The sequence below is a fragment of the Culex pipiens genome, chromosome 2, assembly GCF_016801865.2.
Source record: "Culex pipiens pallens isolate TS chromosome 2, TS_CPP_V2, whole genome shotgun sequence".
NCBI lineage: Eukaryota > Metazoa > Arthropoda > Insecta > Diptera > Culicidae > Culex > Culex pipiens.
This window is the reverse complement of record NC_068938.1, coordinates 205,530,220-205,545,806: the sequence shown is the minus strand read 5'-3', so window position 1 is coordinate 205,545,806 and position 15,587 is coordinate 205,530,220. Positions and strand designations below refer to the sequence as shown.

At 34.3% G+C, this 15,587-nt stretch overlaps 1 protein-coding gene across 1 annotated transcript; it reads left to right on the top strand.

Moving 5' to 3' along the window:
* Positions 1–5,440: 5,440 nt before the first annotated feature.
* LOC120422222 (protein midgut expression 1-like) lies at positions 5,441–10,896 on the top strand. Its single transcript, XM_039585606.2, has 2 exons — positions 5,441–5,676; positions 10,609–10,896. The coding sequence occupies exons 1-2, from the start codon at positions 5,642–5,644 to the stop codon at positions 10,793–10,795; spliced, it is 222 nt and encodes a 73-aa protein (XP_039441540.1). The 5' UTR covers positions 5,441–5,641; the 3' UTR covers positions 10,796–10,896.
* The last annotated feature ends 4,691 nt before the right edge of the window (positions 10,897–15,587 follow it).

The following is a 15,587-nucleotide window of genomic DNA, read 5'->3' as shown; positions in this document are numbered from 1 at the left end:
TTATACGCGAGCTCGAACTTCGGAATTCTCGCGGCGGCGACGCTGGCCCGAAGAATTTGTTTCGTCGCGTTATCAGTTTTGTGACGATGTGGTGGTTGTGTGGAGTAAACTACAAGTGTACCAGACTAAGCAGAGAGCATTTTGTTGGTTTACAGTGTCGCGATAGAGTGCCGGTAAAGAGGCGATTGTTAGTACACGAAATCGCTCATACATGTGCAAAATCACTGAAGACCGTGTGCAGGTGGATGTGCGATGATCGGAGGAGAACTTGGTTTCCCCTGAAATTGAATGTGAACTTGCTTACAAGTGATGCTTTTTATGCGAAAACAATTTTTTTGAAAATATGTACATAGTTGCAACAATGCATTTAATTGCATCATCTTTATGCTGAAATAAACGACCAACTTCTAAAACATTTGTTTCATTTTCCATAGCAGAACTTTTAAAGAATTTTCGTCATTAATTTTTGAATAAGTTGAAAAAATGACTGATTTACCCTGAATCATTTTTTGTTGGGCACACTAATGCAATCTACACCCAGAACTGGGCATCGGCATACGAGAGGATAAAGAGCACGATTTGGTAGTAAAATGGTACTGTGTGCGGACGGAGAGGATAAATCCCGAAATTACCGCGAGTACTTTACTCATGGGTTCATCTTCAAAAAAAGTTCATCTATCAAAAAAAAGTACCGGTATCGAGATTCGAACCCAGGACCTTCGGCATATTGAATCGTGCCTTTGCCGTATGGGCCACCATGGTTCGGTGACTAAGTTGCGGTCATTTGTCCATATACGCCACACAAAAGGATGAACTGTTCCAATGAACGAATGAACACGCGAGAGGACTATACTCTCGCAAAATAGCACTTTCCTCACGCTTCTTTTCGTGAGGACTATCCCCTCGTTCTTTAACTTTGGGTGTATGTAAAATTATTGATACGGGAAATTAACATTCCGTCATATTTTATTTACAATATAGATTTCGGAATTCAGGATTTAAACAGAAAAAATAGAACAATTTAGACTTAATTCTCGCAAAAAATGCTACAACTTTTTTTTTTAAATATAAAATGTAAATAACAATCTCAAACATTTGAATGAAAAAAGTGTTTAAAAAAGCATTTTACACTAGTTAAGTCGTTTTCAAATTTGCTAAAACATAAATTTTAGCGAAAAGAAACTTTTCAAAGATGCTTAAAATGATTCTAAAAGCAAGGGAATGCATTTTTCATTGATTTCAGCTGATTGCACTTGAGGGATATTTTTTAGAAATTTTTATTGAAATTTTGGATTTTTTTTAGCCCCCTGATTCTTTGGGCCAATTTTGAAGGGAGGGATGGGGTGACAAAAACATTAAATAAAATTTGTACCAGCCTTATTTAAAGTTCAATAACAGTCAAAAACCCAGTACCGGTAAGGAAATGAACCCTGGTCCTTTCACTTATGAGGCGATAGCCGGTAGCCACGGGCCAGTCTTTCTAATAGTATTAGGAAATAATAAAAAAAACTAATAATTTTCGTCTTCACGGCAAAATTTACTCACAACCCAAAATATAATGTGCAGTAATGGATTATTAGTTAATTTCATTTATGTAAATGATTTTTGAGTTAATTCAATAATGCATTGAATTTTATTTTTAAAGTCAAATAAAAATGTGAGTTATTCTCTGAACCCTCTTCGATTTGTGTGAAACTTTGTTTTTTTTTTATATCTTATGACGAAATGGCGGTATGACCTCTTCCATTTTTTTACATTCGAAAACAGATGTGTTCTTCAATAATTTGCAATTTGAAATGGTGAACTCAGAATTTCGAAGTAGAGGTGGGCAAAAAAAGAGCGAGCCGCTCAAAGAGCCGGTTCATTAAAAAGAGCGAACGAACCATGGCTCACAAAAAAAAGAACCGCGGTTCTTTTTTAAACTCCGGTCTTCTGAAAGAACCGTTCCGAGATGGAATGATTTTTAAACTTGTTATAAATAACACAGTTCAACAAAAAATCAAATGTTTCTTGTCTCTGAGAAAAGAATATGTGTTCCTAGTAGATTTTTGCCTGCTGAATCCGAATCCGGGTCCCGAATTGCTCCAAATGGTCCCAATTTTGAGATACACCCATTTGAAATGTTAGTTTAGGCCAAAATTAGCTACTTTGTCGACTATTTTACAAAAGAACTTTTGAATAAACAACTAAACCGATACATGTATCTTAAAGTTCACGTTTTCCCCTTTCTGAAACACCCCTGGTTTTTTAAATTTGATTGTTTCTACGCATATTTATAGCCATTTTAAAATTAGAATTTGACTTGCATGCAAGTTGGAAAAACTGGAATGAGAACCAAATGAAAATATAATTTTCAAATGGCTATAAATATGCGTAGAAACAATCAAATTAAAAAAACCAGGGGTGTTTCAGAAAGGTAAAAACGTGAACTTTAAGATACATGTATAGGTTTAGTTGTTTATTCAATAGTTCTTTTGTAAAATAGTCAACAAAGTAGCTAATTTTGGCCTAAACTAACATTTCAAACGGGTGTATCTCAAAATTGGGACCATTTGGAGCAATTCTGGACCCGGATTCGGATTCTGCAGGCAAAATTCTACTAGGAACACATATACTCGTCTCAGAGACAAAATCTTGTTGGACTGTGTAATTATTGAATTTCGAACATATTGCATCATAAAATTTGTTTTTGAAAATGCAATTCTAAATTGAAAAATAGTTGCTTTTAAACATTAATCCCAAAATAACATTGCTGCTTAACACCACTTAAAAGATTAAAACTCATTTTCAGTTTCCTACTTTTCTTTGAAATTCCAAAAGTAAATGTTTTTCTAAACAAAATGAAAAAACTTTTCTTTATATAACAGATCGTACATTAAAATATTATCCGAATACAAGAACACAGAATATTTTCTCCAAATAAAATGTCAGCATAAGTTCAATTTAAGCAAAATTAAACGCAAATAATTTATAAAGGTCCAATGTGATATAACATCAAAAATCACACCATTCTTAAAAATAACCTTTTTATCAAAATTTTGAAAAAGAGCGAAAGAGCCGTTCAAAAGAGCGGCTCTTTTTAATGAGCGAACGAAAATGAGCGGCTCCTAAAAAAGAGCGGTTTTGCCCACCTCTATTTCGAAGAAAAAAACGTCGGAAAAATACAAAAATAGTTTCAATTTTTTTTCATTTATCGTTACAGTTTTGCAGGGGTATAATGATTGAAAAAAAAAATCATTTTCGCTTGCAAACATTTTTCACTCGCGAAAGAGAGAGCAGGCGAAACACGCAAAAGAAAATCGCTCCCGTACTTCTCGAATAAAAGCAAGCAATTGAAGATTTTTTGCGAATTTCGTTGTAAGAATCACTTAATTTATTTTTTTTCATTTCGTTTACACACATTGCCCATTTACAAAAAGTGACAGGTAATTTTTCGACGTGTGACGTTACACCTGGAAGTGTAGCAGTGAAATAAATGATCCGCCGAATAATCAAGATGATGATTTTTTGAGTTTATTCCCACCGATCTTTCGTGCGTGAGAGAGGAGTTTTTTTTTCTCTTAATGCACGTCAAAAGATTTTCTATTGCTTATTGCTCAACTGTAAACATTTTTGGGAAATGGCATTTTATGGTAAATTTATGTACTTTTCGAATCGGCATTAACCATTTTTTCATTGAGAACATAATTTTTCATTTTCAAATTTTGTGTTTTTTTGTAACCTTGAGGGTTATTTTTTAAAGTGTAACAATGATTTGCAAATTTGATTACGATTTATCGCGATTTTACAAAAAAAAGGTTTAAAAAAATGGACGTCGTTGATCATTGTCGTTCAAGTTCACCCGCGACATTTAAAAAAGATCGAGGGTTTCAAAAATTTTCATTGATAATGACGATTTTGCATTTCAATTTCAAAAGATTTTTTGCTATGTTCTTTTTTTTGGTGGGTAGTAGTTTGGTTGTAAACCTTATCAAAAAAAAATCTTGGTTTCGAAATGTAATTGAAAAAAATGTTGTCTTATTATACACTAGGAGAGTTGTTTTCCGATCATAAGTTTTCACATATTCTAAATTTTGGCGAAATTTTATTTTTGTGCGAAAATAAACTTATTCCGATACAGAACACCTCAAATTTGATTTTAACAAGAGGGATCGTAGTAAGCCTCGCGTGTGTGCGGATCGAAAAAAAATAGCTGTCATTTTCCTCCCTCAATTTCGTTTCAAAAAGTGCAAAAAAATCCCGTAATTTCTGCCGATATCCAGTGGAGAAGGTGGTGGTCGCAGAAAAGGTGTCCTGACGGTGGTTTCCAGCGTGACTTCAGGAGCACATCTTTCTGGATTTTCCGAGCCTGTTGCAAAAAATTGAGCTGCTTTCCGGATTTCAACATCAACGTATCCTGGTAGCAACTCATCGGCGGATGGTGATCTTCATCCGGTGCGTTTCCTCGGACAACCATTGGGTCCGTCGGTGACGTTTTCAAACTCGGCGAAAATTCTTATCATCAACCATCTGGCTGTTTCAAGTTTGTCGACGGATCTCAAGTTAATCAAATCGGACCACTCCTGATACTGAAGATGAAGCTGGTGTTGAAGATATATAATTTGGTGAGCCCGTTCTTGTTATAGTACAAAAAAAAACTTTCACTTATACGCTAACATTCACTCATTCCACTCAAGACTAACTACGCCAATTTCCACTAAATACGCGGTAGGGTGTTCCCTTGGTCGTTCGCTGTGAGTTGTGGATTGCCTGCTTCTCTAATGAAGGTTCGACTGGGGGGGCATGCTTATTAATTTCTCGTCGCTCCATACCCTCAGTGACGTGATGGGAGCAAGGGCGTCTATGCAAAGTGTCCCTACACCCGCTACAAATTTCCGGCGCTTGGGGAGGGAAGAGGGAAACCATTTTGATCTATGCGCCGGTATTTGTAGCACTAAAATTCGTGCAAAAAAACTTAAGCACGTGGGTGTACAGATTACGGAGTAAAAGATGATCGAATTGTTCGCCTAGCGCTCACATGTGTTTCGGGACCAAGTTGCCTGCGGGTATGGGGATCATACATACTTACATACATACAAAATAAACTTATTCCGATACAAAACATCTAAATCTCAGAATTATTTTCAAACAAAATCAACAAGCTATAATTAATTATCATGTTGATTCCCAAAATGTTCAACGTTTTAATTGAAATAAGAATATTTTTACGAATCAAAATCATATTTATTAGTAAAACAGTTTAAAACTGATACATCTTTTCAAAATAAACTGTCATATCCCTCGCTCATTGTACCATTAAACTTCATTCCCAACACAAAACAGTTCATCCCCTTACGTTAGTATAAGTACCACCATCATCCCCTTGAATGAACTTCACCGATTCCGGTCATTCAGCTTCGCATCGCATCGCCATTCATCGCCGTTCACCAGTTCAGTCGACGCCTTGACATCACCCAGCATACATCCGCGTAGAGTCGCTCCCTTTCGTTCCCCGTTCATTACCAACCAGTTTTCCACCCTTCACCAACTGAAGCTCAAACGCACAAACATCTCCCTTTTTATAAACAAACCGAGCGAAAACTATCGCCTTTAAGAAATTGTGAAGGTTTTCACTGAAAAAAGCAACAACAAAAACCTCAAAATGTGCAAGTGTATCGCTGGAAGCGTCGTCTGCTGGTGAGTAGCACCTTAATGTAGACTTAACAATTAAAAGCAGAACAATGTGGATGATTGTTTAAAAAAAAATTGTTAACCAGAAACGCCCTTTTTGCAAAACGAATTTTTTTCGCTCATTTATTGATGCAGTAAAAACACCAAGGATCAGTGTTCGTTAGGGTGCCCAGAATATGGGACTTTTTCTCAAAACCTCGCTCCACAAGCTGAATATTGTTCCTTGACCTATTTTAGGACTCTGGGCCAAATATGAGCAAAATCGGTCATAATTTACCCATTGATACTCGGAGGTGACGTTTGTATGGGAAAAATCGAAAAAATGTATGGAAAACGCAAGTTTCTTACCTTTTGGTCTGCACGGTGCGCTACTTCCATCCAAATATTCTCAAAAGTGAGATTCTTATTGGAAATTTAATGCTCTACAACTTTGTAGAACATACCAAAGCTGTAAAACTCGATCCTGAAAAGTTATTAGCGATTTAAAAAAGTCATTTTTGTATGAAAAACATTTTTTTCATCAACTTTAGGCGCGGGTATCAATGGGTTAATCTCATCCAAATTCGCTCAAAATTTACACAGATGCTTAAAACAACCCAAAAAACCGTTTGCCGCTTGTGGAGCAGGGGGTCATTTTTTCTGGGCACCCTAGTGTTCGTGTATGGACACAGCAGAGCAGACGATGTGGAAGTGGCAATTTACGCTCTAATTTTATACGATATGGGGAAAGCAGGTACAGACAGCCTGGAGTTATCAGTCAAAATTTGAATGAAACAACAAAAAAATTGTGAAAACTTTGTCAATGTTGACGAAGTCCTACGTCAATTTTGCTGGAGCTCTAAATTTATATTCAGAAAGTGACATCAATTTAAAGGATCACTGTAGTTTAGTGAGAGATGCTGGTTAAGCCTCGAGAGGTCCAATCTTCTCACATGAGTAGAATTTTGTTTACACTTGCAATCAGGCGCCACTTGATGGTGTGAAAAAGCTGACACTTAAGGCAGGCTTGAGATTAATGTTATGACTTTAGAGAAAAGATGATTAAGACGGATGAAAGCAATTTTAAGCAATAATTTACGACAATTTTTGGTATATTTTGCTAGATTAATAGAATTATTTATAATTCCTGAAAAATGTGAATCATGTTCCCAGAAAATGCGAACTCATTCTTAGCTTGAACATCGTGCCGGTTTTGTCCTTGACAAAACTCGTTAGAGGATCCACAGATTTAAAAGATTTGCGAAAAGAGAAGGGTAGATTATTGACCCCCGATTACTCTTTGTTTCGTCCAATTTGCCTTCAATAAAAAAGTTGATGCAGCATAGATCTCAAAAAATTTTAATCTTATATTTACGTCAAATTGTTTTTTTAATATAAAATAATTGAAAAAAATAATAATTGAAAAAAAATGGAAAAACTCATTCTCATGAAAAACCAATATACAAGAGTTGTGAAGTACTGACCCAACTCAGGACGAAGGAAAAATGGCGAAAAATATGTGGAAAACCACTTCGCAATTCAGTCCCGTCAGATGGGTCGCATCATAAAAGGAAGGTGGAGGAGAGTAGTCTGGCTGGCGTCACTATGCAATAATCTCCACTACTTCCTCTGCTAGTAGCTACCACTCCCAGCGTAACTCTCTATATTGAAAACTATAAATGGCATCAAATAAAAACGTTGAAATAATGTGCCATTACGTGGTACCCATTGTGTACGGATAGTGTTTTCTTGTCGAGGAAATTGAACAATGGAGGAAGAGAGAATTCATGAATATTTCAAAAAAATACTGAAGCAATATTTGAAATATCAGAATTTAAAATATCTACTCTTTTGGAGATTTATCCTACGTCATAAGTTCCAATCCCCTTCCCCTTAACGGAAAACATCATGTGCGTGTTATTCAATACGAAGTAGGATGTCATGGCTAAACTGACCAAAAACATCCCAAACCATGTTCTGACATTTTTTTCGAGCCTACTTTTTTTTGTTGGACTGTCACAGTTGACGCGAAGGAAAAAAATAAACCACCCGGCGTCTCCGCCTTGGCGTCGTTGTGTGATAAAATCGATTGATTTATGGGAAAGCGCAAGAAATGCAAATGATGACGAAGGAGCGTTCGGAGAAACTTTGATATTATGATAAAGTGGTACGGTATTGTGAGGAATTGCTGTCCGATTCATGGCAAAAACCAAAAAAATTCACTAAATGTAGTTAATTATTTACTTTCTCTTAACTCTCTACAATCCAACCCCGCCTCTAGGCTGGCTTCGATCTAAAAATTCACCAAAAATCAATATTTCAACAAATTTTCGATCTTCAAAAAGCATTGGAAAGAATTACCCTTATTTTTTTTAGAAAATTGACTGTTTGGAAGTGTGACTGGTTTTATGCGACTTAGCCAATGTTTTAAAAAATGTATTGTAAAATTGAAAAAGTGGCTGTAAAAACATGAAAAAACTTAAAAGACAAAAGGTAATGATAGAAGGTGGTAGTATTAGCCAAATACTATTAGAAACAAACATAAACTTAACAAGATAAATGCAAATATAAATACTAAAAATTAAACAAGAAAAACATAAAAACAAGAAAAGTTAAGTTTTTCCTAGAACAAAAGTTGCTCAAAATGATCGAAGGAAAAATTTGGGCAGTAGAGGGTAAACCAATTGGGTACTAAAGCCCTATGTAAATTTTTATGTACAACGGTAAAAACACGATTAAAAACCATTTCTGATCACTTTTTTCATTTTAATGCAAAAAAAAAAAGTAATGACAAGACAACATTTTTTCGATGGATCAACTATGGTCCCCTTGGAACGAGCTGTCAAGTAGGAGCTTTTCTGTCAAGAAGGACCGCGAAGATAATTTTTCAAAATTGATTTACAAATCCATTTTAAACTCTTTGTGGTCATACAAAGGGTCATTGTACTCAGAAAAATAAGCTTTATCGCTGTAAACAATAATATCAGCAATCTAAGCTTCATTTTAGGACCCAATTTAGGGGGAGAGGGGGTAATATGCACCCCCTAAGGGAAAACTGTGATTTCTCAACTATAACAGCATTTCTATGGAAGATTTTTGTTCGATGTTCCAAAACAACTAATATTATTCATGTGAAAAAAGTCTTTAAAAACTTCAAAATTGATCGAAAATATCAAATTTCTGAAAATATTTTTGATTCATTTCAAATAACCATGCGGGGCAATATGCACTACAACAACGGGGCAAAATGCACCGGGTAAAAGCAGTTTTCACTAGTCACCACTAGATGACACCGCATTTTTACAAAGGAGCATCACAGCGGTGCATTTTGCCCCGATCACGCTTTTAGAAGAAAATTTAATTAAAAAACATTTATTAATGTTTTTTGACTCATCTATCTAATGAATAATGAAGATTATGGCAAAAACTATATAAATCAACACTTACAATATCAATAAATGCTTTTTATATTGTCCAAAAATCATATTGAAAGTTCAATGAAAATTAGATGAAAACACAACATTTTAAAGTTTTGCAAATAACTTAAGCTGTTTTTATACTACGATGCTCAAGTTTTTCCAGCATAGTTTTGCAATGTTAAGCTTCCAATTTTTATGATTTTTTCCCGGAAAATTCTTCCCAATACCGAGAAAAGCAGGGGGTGCATTTTGCCCCGGGGGTGCATATTACCCCCCTCTCCCCCTTATTTTTATTTATTTGGGTCCTATAAACCAGGTTATTTAAAAAAGATTATAATTTCAGTATATTTCAACAATATATATCGCGTAACAATCCAAATATATATTGTTAGGAAACCTACTGAGTATACAAAACGAAAATATCATTAGAAATGCTCAATACTGCAAACAAGATTTGACACGGTTTCTACAAAAAACCTTATCTAGAATTTAAACAGAGTTTGCGAGATTGTTTTGTGCCGTATGTTAGTGTTGCCAACACACACAGAAGTTGCCCCGACCCCCTTTCGATTTGTATGAGTGATACAAAACGTGCTGTCCCTATTCGGACTGTAGTCCCGATTCGCCCCAGTAGACGGTAATCGTAAAATACATTTTGCTGAAGACACCGAATCGATCAGAAAATTTCTTCTTAAGATAAAGATTTCGAATATTCGCATGCCCATACCCATTTTCTATGACTATCAGCTATCAAAATTGTTTAAAGAATTGAATTGGCTTAGGATATGTATGTACAAAAGTTCATCTAAATAAACAAAATGAGAATTTCTATTTTTTTTACCTTAGTTTACAGTTGAAAGAATACGGGATGCAATTTATTCATGAGACATTTTTTATATCAATAATAATTCTGAAAATTGCCCTTTGGAATAGAAAATTTAAATATAATAATTATTTTGATATTTGTCATGAGATTCTCATATGTTTGGCAGGTTAAGGATTTTGGTTCATTTCCATCCAATTTGCTGTTTTTTACTTTTTATGCAAATTATTTTTAAAAACTTTTGATAGTATCTTTCAAAAACTAGCAAGTCAAAAACTTGAAATAAAATCAGACAATTTTTTTTGTCGCTTACAGTTTTGCATACACTGTTTTAATTATTCAGAGTTTTTGATTATTTTATAAATTTATGTTTCATAAAATATCGATACGATAAAATTTTGTTGTCAAAAATATCATGAAAGTATGAGTCACCATTTGAAAGCATCACTCCATGGGAAATCCACCTGTTGCTAGCAGGTATCATTAGTAGACGTTTATGTTTATTTACTCGAGGCCGGCAAAGTTGTTCTAGTCACGCCACGTACCCAACGGGACATCCTTGGGGAAATCAAGGCAAACAGTCCTTCTTGACGGAGTCAAGGTTCAAACTGGTTACCTTGACCGTGCCTCGAAGCAGAGTTGAGGGCTGTCGATTTGAATAATAACCTGTGAATCAAAATTCTAATTATTTTCTTATTCTCGACTTCTCAATTTCAGCTGCTGCCAGTGCGCGATGAGCGTGTTCATCTCGCTGCTGTTTGTGGGAATTCTGCTGGCGGCGGCCCTCGCCGCCGGCATCTACTTCGGCGTGCTGAACGTGGACGACCAGGCGCCGGAACTGTCCAACTACATCCACAAGACGGGCGACTCGATCAAGGATGCCGTCAAGGATAAGCTCAACTAGAGAGGGGGCGGGGAGAATGAGTACAAACCAGACAGTGCCAGCCGAATCTCCGAGGAAGAAAAATTACAAAATATTTATACAACTTTAAGAATCTTTGTGGATCTGATGTAACTTTAAAGCGCCAACTACAAAATGTCTTGAAGGATTTGCTTGAATCTCCGTAAGAGGAAGAAATAGATGTGCTACGCTAAATTAGAATAAGATTTACACACAAACACAACGCTTAAGTAAAAAATGCCTAATGCATCACAGAAACGTCACAACAAGCAACTATGTTAACCAACTGTAATCGGTAAGTTTTTTTAGGATTTTAGGTCACCATTGGTGAGCAACTTATTTTATGAATAAACATCTTATTTAATTTCGTCTAAAAGCTTGTTTTATTTGCTACTTTTTGAGAACCATCCCAAGTTTTACTTGAATTGATCTTCAGCTCAAGCTTAGGCAACATTTGCATGATTCATTCAATTATGCGTGTGTGCTTTTTTCAACTCAAGTTCTACCTTGTTCTAGTTCTGAATTACGCATGCATACACTAACAAATTGATACTAAATACACACAAGTTTATGTAGATAGGTTCACCTGAGCAAGCTATGATTCAACTGTTACTATAGTAACTACATTGACACACTGAAAAGAGTTTCAACTATAAAATTAACGAAATTAAACAACCTTATTTTTTGTCAAAATTCCCAACTTTGTCCTACTTTTGCCAAACCTCTTAGCAAAATCTCCAATTTTTCGGGGTCAACTCAATAAAATCTTCCAAAAGAATGTGACACAAAAAGAGGAAAGTCTCCGCCGCCGAATGAGCATCTCTCATCGAAAGTGAGGGTGACTGAATGGGATCTATACCTTTGCAAGAAGAAAAACACAATAAAAACAAAATGCGCGAAAAGAAACCTCAAACGTACGAGTATTGCTGTAAATTCCAAAACTCAATACCTGTCGCTTATAAACACGCGCTTGCAGGGGTGTTGGTTGTTGTTGTATGACGAACGTCTGAGCAGGCGATTAAACACTTCCTGAGTTGGAGGGTGAAGGTGTGTTGGTGGTGATGATTGTACTGTTTGAATAGTAAGGTGGAAAACTTTTATAATTGTTCCATCTTTTAACTATTTTTCATCAAGATTTGAACTATTAGATTCAAAAAAGCTAGGCAGATAGATTATTCAAAAATATAACTATTACATATTTATTGTAATGATTTGTCATCTAACACATTTTTTTTTAAATATGGAGTAAATTAGTTTTAAATTTTCAGTTTTTTTAAGCGATGATTTTGAGTCTTCAGCACTTTTTAAGAAACACTATTTTTATTGTTTAATATGTCTCAGGGGACCATCTTTCTAGGAAATTTTAGAAAGCGCAAAAAATCTATGACCAAGTTAGTTATAGTTTCATGGAAAATTGCGATTTTCAAAAAAAAATTAAAATAGTCATGTAATTTTATTATCAGGATTAACACTGTAAAAGAGCTAAAACCGCTTATTTTGAACTAGTTTTTAAAATATTTGAAATAAGTTTTATTGAAAAGAGCAGAAAATTTCATAAAATTTAATTTGTTAACATTGAAAATCGGACCATTAGTTATCGAGACTTCGGTGATCAAAAAAACATGGAGTTATTTAGATACACTGAAAAAAATTAATATTTTTTTTTATCTTTGCATGGCCATATATATATATATATATCAGCAATTAATGCCCTTATCAAATAAGTTCCAAAGAAACCATCCATAAACCACGTGGACACCTTAGGGGGAGGTTCAGCGATTGTCCACGCTCCATACAAAAAATATTTGTTTAGTATGAAAATTGTCCACAAGGGGGGAAGGGGGGGGGGGGGTCTGCGCTTTCAAAAAAAGTTCGCGTGGTTTATGAATGGTCCCAAACAGCAAAATGTAGGGAATGTTCTAAGCTCTTCGATTTTTTTTCAAAGATTGGCAACGAGAGTGTACAATTTAAAAAAAAAAATCTGCTTTTTTCCAAAGAGACACCTAAAAATAGCTGTAACTTGAAAGCAATGCACTTTGTCTTAATTTTACTCAATTATTTTTTGATTGCAAATTTGATTTTACGTAAAACAAAATGGTTGACCTTTTTTTTAACAGTTTTTTTTAGTAATGCATATTCAAATATTTTTCGTACCTTCTGAAATTTTCTGAAAAGACATAAAACATATCAAAAACTAAAAAAATATATTTTTTTGCAATTCCGTCGTTAAACTACTTACTTTTCCTGTCATTCTTGAACGAGGAAATAGCCTACTTTTCTGTACCAAAAATAACAGAATCGAATAGCAACACTTTTCAAAATAAATGCTGAAAAGTTCTACTTTTCAGCACTGAAATGGGTGCTGAAAAGTTGAACTTTTCAGCACTTGTTTCGAAAAGAAACACTTTTCAGCATTTTTTTGATTTAAACGATTTATTGACAAAATACATGAAAATTTGACTTAAAATTGCACTTAATGGATGTTTTTCGGAATTGCAAAAAATGTTGTATGGAACTCGTTGCAAAACTTGATTTTTTCAGCACTCTTCGTATTTATCCAACTCGGTGAACCTCGTTGGATAAATGTACGACTCGTGCTGAAAAAATCCTTTTTTTGCAACTTGTTGCATAATAGTAGTTTATGCAACAAGTTGCAAAAAGAGGATTTTTTCAGCACGAGTCGTACATTTATCCAACGAGGTTCACCGAGTTGGATAAATACGACGAGTGCTGAAAAAATCAAGTTTTGCAACGAGTTCCATACAACATTTTTTGCAATTTCGAAAAACACCCATTGAGTGAAATTTTAAGTCGAATTTTCATGTATTTTGTCAATAAATCGTTTAAATCAAAAAAAAATGATGAAAAGTGTTACCGTAAACCGGGGTGACTTTGATAGGATTTCAATTTGTTTTTGGAATATTTTGCAACAGGTAAGGTTTTTCTCAAGATTATTATTTTTAAAACATGTACTAGGGTAGGCCACACAAAGTCCATGCACTATTTTGGCAACCAAGTTTTTTCAATAATGTTTAGAAAAAAAATACGTTGAAAATTCTTAGTTTAAATTCCGGGGTGACTTTGATAGTCATAGTTTTTCTTGTTAAAATCATATTTAAGATGTTCAAACTTTATTTGTACGTTAAATGTACCATCACTAAAGTAGCTGATATAGTTTTAAAGAAAAAAATCAATGTTTATATTTAGCTAACTAAGTTTATAAGCTTTTTAACAAAATGCCTATATATTTTAGGTAAAATTGTTAAAAACTCGGAATTTTGCCTGATATTTTTTTAAACTAGTTTTGTTTATAAAATTATCGATTTATATTGCATTTCATACTGAATTTGAAGAACGAATCACAAATTTTCACATTTTACATGAAATTTGTTCAACTGAAATTGCTTATAAATTTGAAGATTTTTTTCAATTGTGTTTCAAAAACACATATTATTTATTATTTACAAACTTATTTAACCTTCTCCTAGTGGAAAATTGTCCAAGGAATCCGAAAATGCATTCCGTTCTCCGATTAAAAATCTTGTTAATTGAGAAAATCATGACACTTTAAGAAGTTTAAAATAATGACTATCATCAACATTTTCTTAACTATAGTTAACTAACTTTTTAAACTTTTAAAAATTTTATGAAAAGTTCTTCTTAAGGTACTTCGAACACTTTTGTACCACAGTCAGTATGATTCTAAACAATTCCGTAAGTATTTTAATTGTACTCTTCAATTTGCGGAAAAATCGCGAACCTATCAAAGTCACCCCGGCTATCAAAGTCACCCCGTTTTACGGTACTTTTCGAAACAAGTGCTGAAAAGTTCAACTTTTCAGCACCCATTTCAGTGCTGAAAAGTAGAACTTTTCAGCATTTATTTTGAAAAGTGTTGCTATTCGATTCTGTTATTTTTGGTACAGAAAAGTAGGCTATTTCGTCGTTCAAGAATGACAGGAAAAGTAAGTAGTTTCACGACGGAATTGCAAAAACTACTATTTTGCAATTCCGTCGTAAAACTACCTACTTTTCCTGTCATTTTCGAACGAGGAAACGGCCTACTTTTCTCTACCAAAAATGACAGCATGGAAAATTTATACCTTTCAATACCAGTGCTGTAAAGCAACATTTTTCAATATTTTTTTTTTTTTTGTTTTGAACGGTGAATTTACTTAACAGATGGATGTTTGATATAAAACTACATTCAAAAGGTTTTTTTAGGAAACTCAAAAAAATTTTTAGCAACTCGTTGCAAAACTCGATTTTTTCAGCACTCGTCGTATTTATCTAACTCTTGTCGTATTTATGTCAACCTTGCTGGATAAATGTACGACTCGTGTTGAAAAAATCTATTTTTTTGCAACTTGTTGCATAAAATACTATTTTGCAGATTTTTTTTTTCAATTCAATTCAATTTTATTGGTGAATAATCAAGATACAATCAGTTCTTTTGCAATTCATAACAGAGTTTTGGAGTTCCTTTCAGCTGTGTGTTGCATCATAATCCATTTTGGAAAAAATATTTCTATAACTAAGGCACTAAGAAGAGCAAGAAGCAGATATTTTTTTAATGACAAAAAACTATTTAAAAAATCTGCTAATTCGGTCAAAAATTTCATTCAATAGATACAGATTTTTATACACTATTTTCGTATGAACAACCAGTGCTGAAAATGTTAGGGGTTATGACGCGAAAATCGGCGACGCTGACACGAATTTTTCATCTCCATTCACTGAATCGCAAAACCGTGACATAAACAAACCCGGCAGCAGTCGTGAGTGCCCCAGCTCA